General features: G+C 51.7%; 1 protein-coding gene and 1 long non-coding RNA gene across 3 annotated transcripts; one reads left to right on the top strand and one right to left on the bottom strand.

The window, feature by feature from the left end:
• The first annotated feature begins 258 nt into the window (after positions 1-258).
• Positions 259-4767, top strand: LOC106993403 (uncharacterized). 2 transcript variants are annotated; one of them, XR_001439630.3, is made up of 5 exons: positions 259-490; positions 2201-2279; positions 2880-2940; positions 3454-4093; positions 4635-4767. XR_001439630.3 is itself a non-coding variant. In XM_077964769.1 (4 exons), exons 1-4 carry the CDS (start codon positions 466-468, stop codon positions 4748-4750), a joined length of 354 nt encoding a protein of 117 aa, XP_077820895.1. In that variant the 5' UTR covers positions 259-465; the 3' UTR covers positions 4751-4767. The 2 variants fall into 2 exon arrangements, 1 of the variants encoding a protein (XP_077820895.1); XM_077964769.1 differs by lacking the exon at positions 2880-2940 and having other exon boundaries at positions 259-494; positions 3964-4093.
• Positions 4768-9387: 4620 nt separating this feature from the next.
• On the bottom strand, positions 9388-14009 carry LOC144334398 (uncharacterized). Its single transcript, XR_013404188.1, has 2 exons — positions 13855-14009; positions 9388-12658 (listed from the first exon to the last, which is right to left on the bottom strand). It is a non-coding gene; the product is annotated as an uncharacterized LOC144334398 (long non-coding RNA).
• Positions 14010-14327: the final 318 nt, after the last annotated feature.

Genomic DNA, 14327 nt, shown 5'->3' with positions numbered 1-14327 from the left:
GTTGGTGAGGGTCGAAGTTGGGTGAGGAATCCGCGGTGTTTTTGCACTATTTTTGTTGTGTGTTTGAAATTTTCCACAATAAAATGTCTTTGCTGCTGTCAAGGAGGTGGGGAGGAAGACCTAGACTTTCCCTCCAAGGCTGAGGCAGGGGACGGGAGATTGGGACGTGTGAGCTTTCCTCAGGAGTGTGCAAAAACAGGAATGTGCCTGCAGAGGGAGGAGTTCCCGAAGAGGAAATGGCGCAGGAGCAGCAAATACAGAGAGGACGCACACTCTGAAGAAGGCAGGCAGCTTCTGCACTGAGGGAGCAAATGGGCGTGTCAGGGGCAGCAGCTGGGAGAAGGCGGGAGTGCCACCCTCGGAGAGTGTGGGATGCCCAGCCAAGGAGCCCTGGAAGGGTTGCCCTGGGGACTAACACTGTGGGCTCTGTGTTTTAGCCGGGTCACCCACGCAGCTGAATAGAGGATGGACTGGAGGGAGAGGCCTGGATGTAGGTAGGGAGGCCAGAGCAGTGGCCAGGTATTTCCTGGACTGGGGTCCTGGAGACAGACAAGGAGGCCTGAGCCAGGGAGTGGCCTGGGATGGACTGCAGGAGACAGTATGAGTGCTGCAGCCAGGAGGAGGGTACTGGGAGGGAGGAGGGCAGTGAGACCCATCTGTGGCCGGGGCAACTTGGTGGATGTTGGTGCCACTATTAAGATAGGTTGAGAGGGCAGGTCAGGCCCCTTCATCGAGCGCCCTGGGCTGGGAGGCAGGGGCCTGGGATCTGGCCCCAGCCCTGCTATCTGGCTGTGGAACCCAGGGCATGTCTCTACCCCTCTCTGACCTAGGGGTCCCCATCTCTAAAGCAAGGGCTAGGAGCCTCAGATCAGGGGTTCTCCAAATCTGCCCTGAGTCAGATCTGTGCCCAGCCTACGCGTGCACCCTTCTTGCCTGCGAAGGGCTCACGAGTTCTCATCTGGCGTCACTGAAAATCCAGTGGTGTGATGTCAATGGCATTTCCCTTCAGAAAAAGGAAATGAGCTTAGTGAGCGTGTTACCAGGAAAGGAAAGTTAGTCGGGCCCCACCCTCTGCAGCCCCGTGCTCCCCGCACAGAGCATGCAAGGCCCCACTGCCTGGGGCTGGGGCAGGACCCAGAAATGTCACAGTTCAGAGAGAGGCACCAACAAAACAGCCTTGACTTCCAAGCAGGGCTGGGCTGCCCTCAGCAGAGCCAGCACCTTCTCTGGCTCCCATGGCCTGCACCCTGGCCATGCTCGGAGACTGAGGTCACAGGTAGCTCCAGGGTCTCATCAAACATCAGCAAGGCCCACAAGCTGAGCTCTTTATAGCCAGGAGACTGAGACCCAGACAGGAGAAGGGGCCTGGCCCAGGACGCAGAGCCAGTCAGAGGACAACCCAGACACGGGCCACATGGCACTAGGGAGTCAGGTGGTCCCTGAAGGCCTGTCTTGCTTCAGAGCTCCCAGAATGCCCCGTTCTTGGTGGATGTACCCAGAAAGTCCCTCTGCAGTTCCAAATGTTAAATGCCTTTACTGAATGAAACCACTCCCTGACTCAGCTTTTGACCATCTGAACATTCCTTAAAATGAACTATGAAGATGAAATGAAAACCAGTGTCAATCTATCCAATACAATTGTTATATACTTTGGAAAAAGTGAATAGTAAATTGGTAAGTTTGGTATATTCAGCAAATTGGTCATTTGAAAACCTGATCAGCTGACAAGCTGGTCATCAAGCAGATTCGTTTTTAGGGATTTGACCTAGAGCCTTCCACAGACTCCACCCACCAGGCCTCCTCCCACCTTCGAGCTGCATGAGCCAGGCCAGATCCACCGCATCTCCCCAGCCCAACCCTCAGCCCAGAACCTGACACACAGGCGGATCCAGGCTCTAGCTCATTAACTGCTGAGTAAACTAAGCAGATGTTGAGTCCGTGTTGAACCTGAGCACCCTGGGTAATTGGAGGGGCCCACAGGAGGTGGATTAGCAGGGGCGGCCCTGGTCAGCCCCGACACAGTGAGGTAACCGGCTGGAAAAACCCCTCACCTTTGCTCTTATTGTAAAAGTCAACTCAGGTCATACTTTCCACTGTGCCCCCCACAGCGAGGGCATCTGGTTCACCCTCCCACGCACCCAGGGGTAGGGGGTTTTCAGGTGAAGTGGAACTAGGTGTTTGTGTTTCTGCACCTCTACAGGATCGCTCAGCAACAAAGGAGCCAGAAAAGGCAAGGTGTACACACCGTGTGCAGCATGGGCAGGCCTGCAGGTGTGCAGGTAAGAGTGTGTGCATGCAGGCGTGTGCACACGAGTTTGCATGTGCAGATGCGGATGGCTGTGATGCGTGGTGGTGGTGTATACATGCAGATGCTTATGGATCCGTGCCAACTGTTATTAAGCACATATGTAATCCATGTGTGTCTGTGCATGCATGTGTTTGTGTGAGTCGCAATGTGTATACAACCTTTCATAATAAGTGAATTGAGTACATACACCTGTTATCCATGGAAGAGTATGATGACTGCACACGTAAATATGTGTGTGTGCGCGTGTTTATACTTTGTGCATAGATGCATGATTGTGTATTTATGCTAATCCATTTAAGCATATGGGATGCGTGTTGATGTTTGTGTAATGTCTGTACATACTCCCTAGGTGCATCTTAATACAGGAATATGGCTGGGTGCGATGTGTATGTATGTGTGTGCGTGTGTGAACAGGTGTGCCTGGAGGTCTGTGAGTGTGTGGATAGGTATATTTGCCTGTGTGCATGTGTGATTCATGTGGTGTGAGTGCATATGGTTGCAGGCAAATGTCTGTGTGGACACACACATGCCCTGTTGCCCTTTTTTATCTTTTCCACTTGGGAAATCACAGAACTTCTGAGTCCTAACCATGGCTGGTGGCTCTTCCAGGAACAGTTTCCTGGACCCAAAGGGTAAGCTTGTCAGGGACTCAAGTGAATGAGGAAGTGGGTGGGCCTGGGTCTGCAGCTCCTTCCTCTGAGAACTGCTGTGGACCAGGGAAATCTTGCTGCCACCTCTGGTCTTTAGTCCACTTCTCAGTAGTAGCTTTCAAAGCTTATTTTTTTCGGAGGGGTCTCCATGGAGCATAGTCCTAAGCTTCTAGCCTATGTTATCCCTGTCCCTGGACCTGTTTGGTTGACATTCTCTTACAGTTTAAAAAACACATCCACATCCATACTCTTAACTAATCCTTGCGACCCCCTAGTCTGTTTGGAGAGGCTGGGAGCAGAGTGGTTAAAAGAGCCAGGCCTGGTTCCATTCCTGCCCCCTCTTCTAGCTGAACAACTTCCACCTCTTCCAGCCTCCCTCACAGGAATCACAGATCACATGAGATGACACCCATGAAGGGCTTGACCAGCATCTGGCACATGGTGAGGCCTGCAAAAATGTGGGCTATTGTTTTTACTATTATCCCCATTTTATAGATGAGGAAACTGAGGCTTGGAGAGGCTCTCTGCCTTTGTCAACCTGGAGATGCTGGGAAGGAAGCGAGACCCATCCCGCCTCAGATGCCTGTCCTCCGTCATCAGGAGCGTTCTCTTATTCTTCCGGGCTTGGCCAAGCGGTGGTAAACCCCACATGTGGTTCTGTGGTTGCCCACACAGTCCTAAAAATAGCCAACAGGAACCCAGGGGCTCCCCCTTGGTGAGTGGCAGCATGCCCGGTCCTCAGGCAGCCACCGATCTGCTCATTCACCACAGGCAAGCAGGTCCTGTCTAGGGACGGGCTGGGTGGCCTGGGTCCCATGCATGATGAGCCAGAGGCTGTGCCAAGCTTGTAGCAAAGATTATTTTATTTCATTATGTTTTCTTACGTCTGTGATGTGGAGGCCATGGCTCCACTGGACTCATGAGGAGACTGAGGCTCAGAGCAATGAAGTGACCTGCTCAAAGTTAAGGAGCTTCATTGAGGACCCAAGTTGTTCTGATCCTAAGGTCACCATCCTTAATCCTTCTCCCTGTGGGGTCTTCCCTATCTTGAACCTGGAGACAGCTGTGCAGTGGCAAGAGAAAGACCTTCAGAGCCACACTGACGTGGCCTCCCTGATGACCCCTGATGGCCTTGGTAAGTCACCTCACCTATTTCAGCCTGTTTCCTCACTGACAAAATAGGAACCACACTGCACATGATGTAGGAGTATGGTGGGGATCCAACGAAAGAAGGCACACAAGCACCTGGGGGAGGCCTGGCATGCAGCCAGTGCTCAGTACACAGCCACTCACTGGCTCTGCTCCTCCCCCCACTGACTATGCTTCCAAAGCTGGGGTGAGAGGAGCAGCATTGGTCGAGCTCCCAGAAGTGTCCTGCCAAGTCAGGGAAGTGGAACCACCCAGGAGAGGCCAGGAGAGGAGGTCCCTATGGCAAACTGAAATTTCCCAAAAAAGATCTCAGGAGTGTTCCTAATTCTACACCCTGGAAACTTGTCATTCCCCATCAGGAGATGGAGTCCATTGCTCTTCCCCTTGAAACTGGGCATGCCTTTGAGATGGCCTCCATGAAAAGAATGTGACAGAAGTGACATGAAAACTTCCTAGGCTAAACGTAAAATGTGGTACAGCCGCCACCCGTCTGTCTGTCTATCTTTCTGTCTCTGTCTTTCTCTCAGCATGCTTGCCCTTGGGACTCAGACACCATATTTTGAGGAAGCCCAAGCTACATGCAGAGGCCACTATAGATGTTCTGGCCAACAGCCCAAGCTTCAGCTGCCAGACATATGAATAAACCAAGTCTTCAAATGATTTCAGTTTCCAGTGCATCCCAGATAATGTCCAGAGGAGCAGAGATGAACCATCCTCTCTGAGCCCTGCACAAATGCAGACTTGAGAACAAACTAAATGTCATTGTCTCAAGCACTAATTTTCAGAGAGGCTTGGTACGCAGCGCTAGGTAACAGGAATAGCCCCCCTCTTCCTCTGCAACTCTCCCCAGGTAGAGGCAAGCTCTCCCACCCATGCTTCATCCCCACACCGCAGATAGAACCTGGAGTCAGTCCTTCCACCCACAACTGTGCCTTCCAAACTAAGCTCAAAGCCCAGCTCTGTGCCTTTCAGATGGGTGCCCTAAGGCAAGTCACCAATGCTGTATGACAAATCCCTCTGTGTCAGATGGGAATTATAATAGTGCCCCTGAGGGGTCTTGGGGGGATTTAATAAAGTGCCTGGAACATAGTGAGTGCTCATTAAGTGGACGCAGGGACACGAGGTTTGGGAAAAAGGAAGGGGTTAAAGATGTTGCCCCAGTCTCTGACTGGGAGGGAGAGAGGAGGAGCAGGTTTTCAGGGAGCCCGGGAGGAAATAAGTCTAGGCCGGATGCTAAAAGTGAGGTGTCCAACTCTGTGCAGGTTCCTGAGGAAGACCTGTCCTCAGGTGGCTCACAGACTGACCAAGACATGGGAGGCTGCAGAGTGTGGCTGGACAGGCCCAGGCAGGAGCTGGTCAAGGGTGAATGGGGTTGGGGGGTGGAGGGTACGGCAGCAGGAGCTGGGCCAGGGACCTCAGAGCCAGGTGGGCACAGCCGCACCTAAGCATGAGCTCTGAGGCTTCTCAGATACCACAAGGTCCCCTCCCCTTCTCTCCTCAGCCCAGGCCAGCCTGGCGCTATCTAGAGAGATAAAGTCACTGCAGAAGCTCCCAGACCAGAGACGTTATCAGCCACCCTTGTCTAAGGTACTTGGGAATGTAAACTCTCCCTCCACACAGCCCTGGATGCAACGCACCCGCCCTAGGAAGACACAAAGCAGACGCAGTGGGGTAGGCCTTCCCCCAGCCAGACCCCACCTTCCTCCCCACTCCCTTTCTGCAGCCCTGCAAATGCACGAGATGGGAGGGCCAGCCCCAGCGCCCTCTTCTCTAACACCTGGGGCATATTTTTCCTTTAAGTCACACTGAGATTTCGAGAGTCCTCGAGGAGCCCTTTCTGTTAATGCCATCTTGGCCAATATGCCCCGTGTATGTGCAACACAGTGCCCGCCCTGCCCGGAGACCGAGGGAAACATGGTCCGCGGTAGTGGACCTGGGTGACCTAGAGCAAGTCTGTTCCTTTCACTCGCCAAAAGTTTGTCCTCACACAAACATGCAGTAAGTCCCCCTGCTGGCTAGGCTGAGGGCTGGGCACTGGGGAGAAGCAGAGTCCGGAAAACATATCCCTCTGGAGTCCACTGTCCAGTGGGCCAAGACAGACAAACAAGTAAAATGATGATGATGATGGTGGTGGTGGTGATGGTGAGGCTTGCCTTAGAGCACTTACCCCCTGCCATTGTTCTAAGTGATTTACACGTATTGACTCATTTCATTCCCACAATAACCCTATCGTCTCCCAACATTATCATGGAGGAGGAAATTGAGGCACAGGGAGCTTAAGGCACTTTGTTCCCAAAGCAAGTAAGTGGCAGGGCTGAGAATCAAGCCCAAGAGGCCTGGCTCTGTGGACAGCATAATGAGGGCTGAGGTCAGGGAGGGACTGGGAGTGGGGGGTGGAATCCTAGAGTGACCTCTGTGTGGCTGAGCTGGAGTGAGCTTTACCGAGACAAGGCCTGGGAAGGATTGGGTGCAGGGTGAATGCCCTGCAAAGGCTCAGTCCCTGCTGCCTCCACCCCAGAACCCCACAAGGACTTTGGGCCTGCTGTGTTGTGCCTGGGCCTGGAGCTTGCAGCTCCTATGGGCCCAGGTGAGGCTCTGGGCTCTGCTGCCCCCACGATGGGCTCTCAGGGTCCGGAGTGCCCACATCAGATGTCGAGAGCAGGGCCTTCTGCTGCCTGGGGACAGAGGCAGACAGCCGGTTCATGGGAAAGAGCATGGGGTTTGCAGTCCGACGGATAAGAATTGAAATCCTGGCTCGGCTCCAGCCTACTGAGTAACAGTCAGCCCTGCCTGCTCGTCTCTGGGCCTCACTTCACCATCTGTGCATCAGTGTGGCCTAAATGGGCTTGCAGCTCCGCCATTCCAGAGGCCGTGTCAACACGAGTCACTGTGGTGTGAATTAGCCTGCGACTGCGTCACGAGTGTCTGGGTGGCAGTGACAGGAGACGCCATCTGTCTAGGAGTTTCTAGGAGAGGAGGCGCTTGAGCAAGGACCTAGAATAAGTGCCTTCCTTTCCACTCCCTTCCTTCCTTCTATGCTTTGTTTCTGAGCCCAGGAAAACCTGGCCGGGGCCTGAGGCACTCCCAGACTGGGGACGGGGGCGGTATGTCCAGCGTCACAGGAGCTCAGTTAAGTCTACACCCGGCTCCGTGTGCCACCTGTGCGGAAATCTTTGGGGAACTGATCCTTGAAGAGTGAGTGGGTGGTTACCATGCAGCCCAGAAAGAGGAGGAGAAAAGAGCCTGGGATGGAGGGAGATGGGGGACAAAGGCTGGCAGGTAAGGACCAAGTCTGCCCTGTTGGAAACAGCACACAATGGGAACATCTGCAGCATGGCCGCTCACAGGGTCAACAGGAGCCAGCAGAACATTAAGAAAGGCCTTGAACTCCAGGCTGAGGAGCTTCGGCTTTGCTCTGAAGGTGCTGGGGAACCATGAAACGGTATTGAGGAGAGGAGGGGTACAAGCGGAACCATGTTTCCAAAGGTGTCTCTGACTCCTGTGAAGAGGTTGGAATGGAGAGGCTGCTGGGGATGCAGGAGAGAAAGGAGGCCTGAACCCAGGCAAGGGCAGTGGGCAGGCAGGGGCTATCTCAGAGAGGAAGGGAGGCCTTGGGAAGTGGGTGGCTGTCAGGGGAAGGTGGGAGAGGCAGGTGACCCCCAGGTGTCTAGCTGGCTTGGGCACAAAGTGGGGGATGGAGTACATCACTGACAGATACCAGAGGGTCAGGAGTAGAACAAGGTAATGGGTTCTGTTGAGGGCACACCAAGCATTATCATATGGCGGCCAGATCCTGGGCTCAAGGCCAGCGAAGGCCACGGCTCAGCCCTCACCCTGGGGATCCAGACTTCAGGCCAGGCAAAGGTGGAGGAACAGTGGGAGGGGCCGTTGCAGGGGAGTGTCAGGAGGGATGACTAGGACCAGGAATGGGACTTTGGGAAGATGCCCAAGGCATCCTCTTCTCAGGGGTCTGAAGAAGAGGCCTCAGGGGTTGGGGACAGCAGAAAGCGTGTGCCCGCAGGCTGGCCTGTCCCTATCATTGTGGCGATCTAAGCTCTGTGGGCTTCTGTTCTATGTGTGCAGTGTGGAGGCTGTACCAAAGGATCGCCAGCCCCCTCCCCTTTCTGACTTTTCTGGCTTTTTTGTTTTCCTCTGCCCCTTACTGACCATATGGCCTTACACAAGGCCTCCCCACCTCTGGGCCTCAGTGCCTCTTCCAGTTTGGAGCATGTATCAGGCTGGAATGATTCCTAAAGTTGCAAAGAAGGCCTCTGTGTTTGTTCAAAGCACAAGTGAACAGATTCCAGCTGCGAAGGCCCCAGACTTTGCTCCTGTCCAAGGAGTCCACACTCACCCTGCCTCACCATCTAATTAGTCACATCCTAGGCTAAGGACACAGCCTGTCTGCTCCCAGCTTTCCCATTCCCTCCCCCTGCCCCCTGCCCAGCGTCCTGGAGTTGGGAAGGAGCCACTCCTAGGCCTGGGAGACATTTTTCCAACCTCAGGATTACAGCCAGCTCTGCAGTAAACCCCATCAGCCCCAGAGAGGGGGTGCAACAGCCCAGCCTATCAGCAGACCCTGGAATTCAGAAAGAAGCCAGCTGGCGCAGACAGATGATGACCTTTTAGACTTTCTTTACAAAGCGCTGCACACCATGGCATGGACCTTCCCTAGCATGGCCCTGTTGGAAGGTGGAATAGGTCACTGTGCAGATGCAGAAACCAGGGCTCTGGGAGAGAGGATAGAGCCTGCCAAAGTCACTCAGCGAGTGGCAGAGGTGGCACTTCAACCTCAGCTCTGCCACAAAGCCCGTCCTCCATGAAGACTTCTGACAAGAGATCCCTGCAGTTCCTCCGGAACTCACATCTTATGCCAGGGCTTCCCCAGACAGATGAGCGAGGTCAGAAAGAGGGGAAGGGTGGGACAGGCTGGGCATGAGGAGCCGTGTGCCACCACCTGCACTATGGTAAGAACCTCACTCTGCTCACCGACCTTGGTGTGCACCTGAGGCCCTGCTTTGGTCCTCAAGGCCCTGGATGGGCTGGTCTGGCTGGCTCTCCAGCCTCTTCTCTCCTCTCCCTCTCTCTTTTTTTTTTCCCTGTGAGCTCCTGTCACCTGGTCTCTTTTGCTTTCTTAACCACCCCAAACTCCCAGCCACAGGGCCTTTGTACGTGCAGTTCCCTTAGTTTAGAAGGCACTCTCCAAATCCCAGCCCCTTCCATGTTCATAGGTAGTGCCTCTTCATCCTTCCACATTTTAAAAATAACAGCTTGTTGATATATAATTCCTATATCACACAATTCTTTTATTAAAAGTGTATAGTTCAGTGATTTAGTATACTCACAGAGCTGAGTAACCATCACCACAATCAATTTTAGAACATTTCTATCACCTCTCCACCCTAAAATCCCATACTCATTAGCAGTCAGTCCCCCAAGTGCCCAATTAGGCAATCATTCATCTAATTTCTGCCTCTATAGATTTGCGTATTCTGGACATTTTGTATAAATGGGATTACACAATATGTATTCTTTTTGATTGACTTCTTTCACTTAGCATCATGTTTTCAAGGTCCACCCATGTTGTAGCATATGTCAGTACTTGTTGCTTTTTGTTACCAAATAATATTCCATTGCATGAATGATACCACATTCTATTGAACTGTTCATCAGCTCATGGCCATTTGGGATGTTTCCACTTTTTAGCTATGATGAATAATGCTGCTATGCATGCTCACGTCCAAGTTTTTGTGTGGTATATGTTTTATTTCTCTTGGGTATATTCCTAGGAGTGGAATTGCTTTGTCATAGGGTAACTATGTTTAACCTTTTGAGGAATTGCCAGATGGTTTTCCACAGAGGTTGCACTATTTTACATGCCCATGCGCCTGCTGGGGTTCCAGTTTCTTTATATCCTCATCAACACTTTTTATTGTCTGTCTTTTTAATGACAGCCATTGTAGTGGGCATGAAGTGGTATTTCATTATAACATTTCTCTGATGGCTAGTGATGGTGAACAGCTTTCCATGTGCTTATTGACCACTTGTACATATTCTTTAGAGGCTCTGCCCATTTTTAATTGGGTTATTTGTCTTTTTATTACTGAGTTGTAAATGTTCTTTATATATTCTAGATACAAGTCTCTTACTGGACACATGGCTTGCAAAGTTTTTTCTCATTCTGTGAGTTTTGCTTTTACTTTCTTGGTGGTATTCTTTGAAGCTTGAAAGTTTTTAATTTTGATGATATACGATGTATCTTTTTTTTCTTTTGTTGTTTGTGCTTTCGGTATTATATCCTAGAAACCAGTGCCTAATCCAAAGTCACAAAGATTTACAACTATGTCTTCTTTTAAGTTTTTAGCGTTTTATAGAGTTTTAGTGTCTTTTAGCTTTAAGAGTTGTATAGAGTCTTAGTTTCTTCTAAGTTTCTGGGAGTTTTATAGTTTTAGTTCTTACATTTAGGCCTTCAATATATTTTCAGTTAATGCTTGTATATGGTGTGAGGTAGAGGATCAGATTTATTATTTTTCATGTGGATATCCAATTGTCCCAGTATCATTTATTGCAAACACTACTGAATGGTCTTGACACCATTGTTGAAAATCAATTGCCTGTAAGTGTTGTCCTTCCATTTTAAAATAACATCACTTCCTCAGGGAAGCCTTTGCTGACACCTCTCCCTACCCTGACCTCAGCTTAGCCAGGTTCCCCTGTATATAAGTAAAACACATAGAAAACACCATAGATTCTAAATCACACCAATCTATATAATGGAGTAGAAATGAACACATACTCTGGAGCCAGATAGTAAAGGTTCAAATCCCAACTCTGCTGCTTTCTAGCTGCTTGTCTGTAGGCATATTGTTTCACCTATCAGTACCTCAATTTCCTCCTGTGCAAACTGAGGACTTACTAATCTCATAGGGTAATCACAAGAGTTCATACATGTAAAGGACATGGCATATGGTAATAAGTGCCAATGTGTGAGCTGTTATTAATCAGTGTCATCTTCTTAGACTGTGAACTGTGAGAATAGGGACCCTGTCTATTTTGGCTTCCACAGAATCCTCCTGGTCAGTATCATGCCTGTCACAGGGAGGGCATTTGATACCTACTTTTTGAATTAGTCAATAAAGGCATGCATGCATGTGTGAGCTGGACAGACAGGATTCTAATCCTGCCCTCCCACTGTCTGGCTGTGTGACTTCTCCTGAACTCTATAAAATGAGAGCCTTGGATCCAGGGGTGGTTTTTCTCTGTTTCTCTATTTGGATACAGACCCCACTCTTTACTTGAAATAAAAGGACCCCAGTTTGCAAAGATAATAAAGGGACATGTGTGAGTGAAGGTAGGGTGGGGCCCAGAGTCCCTTCTTTCGGAAGTCCTCCAGAGCCTGCTGGACACAGTGTGAAAACCTCCCTTCAGGATATGCCCTACGTGCTCTCCTGGCTTGGAGCAGCCCGTGATTCAGAAGCAGCTGATGTCTGACGCTCTTAATTCAGCCCAAATGCTGGAGGTCTGTGTCTTGTGGTGTGGGGGGAGACACAGGGGCAAATTCCAAAGGGCAAAGCTCTTTCTTTTTCTACCCACAGGAAGGGGGTGCTCCCTAAAGTTTCCTGCACAGATGAGCACAGCACATCCTTGCTTTCATGCCCCTCGTCCTCGGCTTCCAGACCTAGACCTGGAATGGCCCTGTCTCCTGGGCCAAGCTTCCTCTCACCCACCCCTCCACCCCTCTCAGACCCAGCTCACTTCCAGCAAGGCCCACTGTACTTCCGCTCCTGTCTCCACAATGCCCTCATTTCACCTGGTAGACAGTCCCTCAGAGGCTTACAGAGGTGAGCAACTCATCCAAGGTCATGGCAAATAAGTGGCAGAGCACAGATTCAAACCCCAGGCTCTTGACTCCAAGTTCAGGCTCTGTCCTTCTTAGCCACCAGTATGCTAATAGGATACCACAGTTCTTGTGAGCACAGGAGCAGGGCCAGCCCAGGAGGTGCCGAGGTCAGCCAAGCTCTGTGGCCGCTAGAAAAGGGAAAACCCTGAGGGAGGCCCACCCACTATGCAGGTCCCTGGCAAGAGCCTTAATGCTTCCCCCAGGCAGAGGTCTCCTGGCCATAGCGCGAGGGACTGCCCTGGGAAAGGAAGGGAGGGGAGATCCCTGGTTGGAAGGTTAAGAGTATGAACCTTAGGCAGGTCTGTTGGGTCACTGACCAGCCTCTCTGAGCCTCAGTTTGCCCTACCCCCTAGCCCAGTGACATAGGACAACAGTACCCATATCGCTGAGCTGTTGTAAGGATGAACTGAGGCAAAGACCTCAGTTCTCTGTCCATCATGGAGTTATCATGTGAATGGGACAGTGATTATTAATGTCCCTAGTACTGGGATTATTAATGTCTCTTGTCAGCTGGGCCCAACAGGAGTTGCCAAAAGGGTTCCCCATGAAGAAGCCGACCCAGGGTCATGAAAGAGGAGATAGTTGACTTCCGTCTTCCTCTCGGGTCTGTGAGTTCACTGGCAGCGCCTTGTTTTAGGAAATATACTTCTCCTGGAAAAAGAGATGTCTAACATTAGCAGTTTGGAGAAAAGAACTTAGGAGAGTCACTGGCAACTTTGGGTTTGTTTTGATTTTTATTTTAAGCTCAGCTTTCCTTCAGGACATTAACTTCATTCATCTTCACTCAGGGAGGGTATGGATGTGGGAGTGTACCTGGGGTTTGCGGAAACTGCACGGGCTTCTGTGTCACCTTGTCTTGAATTCTAGCTTTGCAAATTATCAAAGGCATGTTATGCAGCCTTTCGGAGCCTCAGTTTCCTCGTCTATAAATAGACGGAAATGTGATGACGCCGGTGAAGGGCCCAGCCGCTGGTCCGCAGTGCACCCTGAGTTGGAGCCCTTATTTGGGGCCTTTAAAGTGACACCCACAGGGTGCTGAGGAAAAGTCCTTTCCAGGTGGAGGAGCCCAGGAACACTTCCTGGAGGCAGTGGCTGGTCCCAGAAGGCTGGAGAAGGCAGTCCAGGAACAACTTGAGCAAGCATGTGGCAGGGGGAACCACAGGGCGGGCAGAGACAGTTTCGATCGTGAATAGTAAGATTCTGGGAGGGAGGATCAGGAAAAAGGCAGGGGCCTGCAGTGGCAGGATTACAAATGGGGCCTGTTTGCCTGTGCCTGTGCCCTAGGCTGCTTCTTGGAAGGGCTCCCGGGTCTATTATCAGAGCTCCCCGGGGCTGGAAAGGGCTGAGTGATTCAGGTCTGCCCTGCTGTTGCTGCTGAGTTTCCTGCCATTCATGCTGAGGGCAGGTTCCCGGGGAGCCTGGCCTCCCATCCCCACCCCCCTTCAGCTCCTCCAACCCACAAGAGGGTCAAGGGGAGTGGGGTGTGACTCATGAGTATTAATCAAACAGCCTAAAAGAGCCAGCAAGAGATGCCCACATTTAGAATAAAAATAACCATTCCTTAAAAGTAATCAGAAGCGCGGGCGCTAGCTCTGCCGTGGCGTGTCTTCCTGTTGGTCAGTCCCTGCCTGTCACTCCCTGCCCTCCTTCTACCAACGGGAAATGGAGACTCAAGGAGCGCACGTGGCTCCTCTGAGGCTGTGCAGCGAGTAGGGGCATGCCAGTCCTTCTGAGACTCTGCATCTTCCCCTGGGGATGCCCGGAGGACACATGTGTGTGTGCGTGTGTGTGTGCGTGTGTGTGTGTGTGTGTTGGGGGGATGGGCACAGCAGGGAAGGGACCCCTACCTGGAGACAGTGATCCAATGGGTTCTCTCACTTTTAGTGAGGAGGGGTGAAGGAGGCCTGCTCATGGAGGGCTGGGCCCTAGGCCTCCCGCCGCCTTAGTCACAGGTCCCGCAACAGAAGGATCAAACTCACCAGCCCGGAAGTGACGTTACAGCAAGGCTGTGGGAAGGAAGCACAGGATGATACTGGCAAGCCCAAGGGAGAGGGCATCCCCTGCAGACAGAACAGCATGCGCAAAGATGTGGCAGTGAGGCCATGTGGCATGGGCGTGGCTCAGTGTGGACACAGTGGGGGCTTGCAGGGGCAGGTGCCCTGAGTAATCTGCTGACATACCACAGGGAAACTGAGGCCCAGGAAAAAGAGGGACTGTCTATCCCAAGGTATGCTGGAATATTCCAGCCAGGTCAGAAGGGGCTGCCTTTCCCCTGTGGCTCTGAAGCGATCCCCACAAGGAGTCCTGAAATGTGGGAACC

The sequence above is a fragment of the Macaca mulatta genome, chromosome 14 (assembly GCF_049350105.2).
Source record: "Macaca mulatta isolate MMU2019108-1 chromosome 14, T2T-MMU8v2.0, whole genome shotgun sequence".
Taxonomy (NCBI): domain Eukaryota; kingdom Metazoa; phylum Chordata; class Mammalia; order Primates; family Cercopithecidae; genus Macaca; species Macaca mulatta.
The sequence above is the reverse complement of the archived record's forward strand: the minus strand, read 5'-3'. Positions and strand labels throughout refer to the sequence as shown.

What these genes read in the sequence shown, in the direction of transcription:
- LOC106993403 (XM_077964769.1), top strand. Translation starts at nt 466, where the DNA reads ATGGACTGGAGGGAGAGGCCTGGATGTAG. An exon ending in AGGGAGAGGCCTGGATGTAG is followed by an intron (nt 495 to 2,200) that starts GTAGGGAGGCCA and finishes GCACCTCTACAG; the next exon opens with GATCGCTCAGCAACAAAGGA. An exon ending in GCAGGCCTGCAGGTGTGCAG is followed by an intron (nt 2,280 to 3,963) that starts GTAAGAGTGTGT and finishes TCTGATCCTAAG; the next exon opens with GTCACCATCCTTAATCCTTC.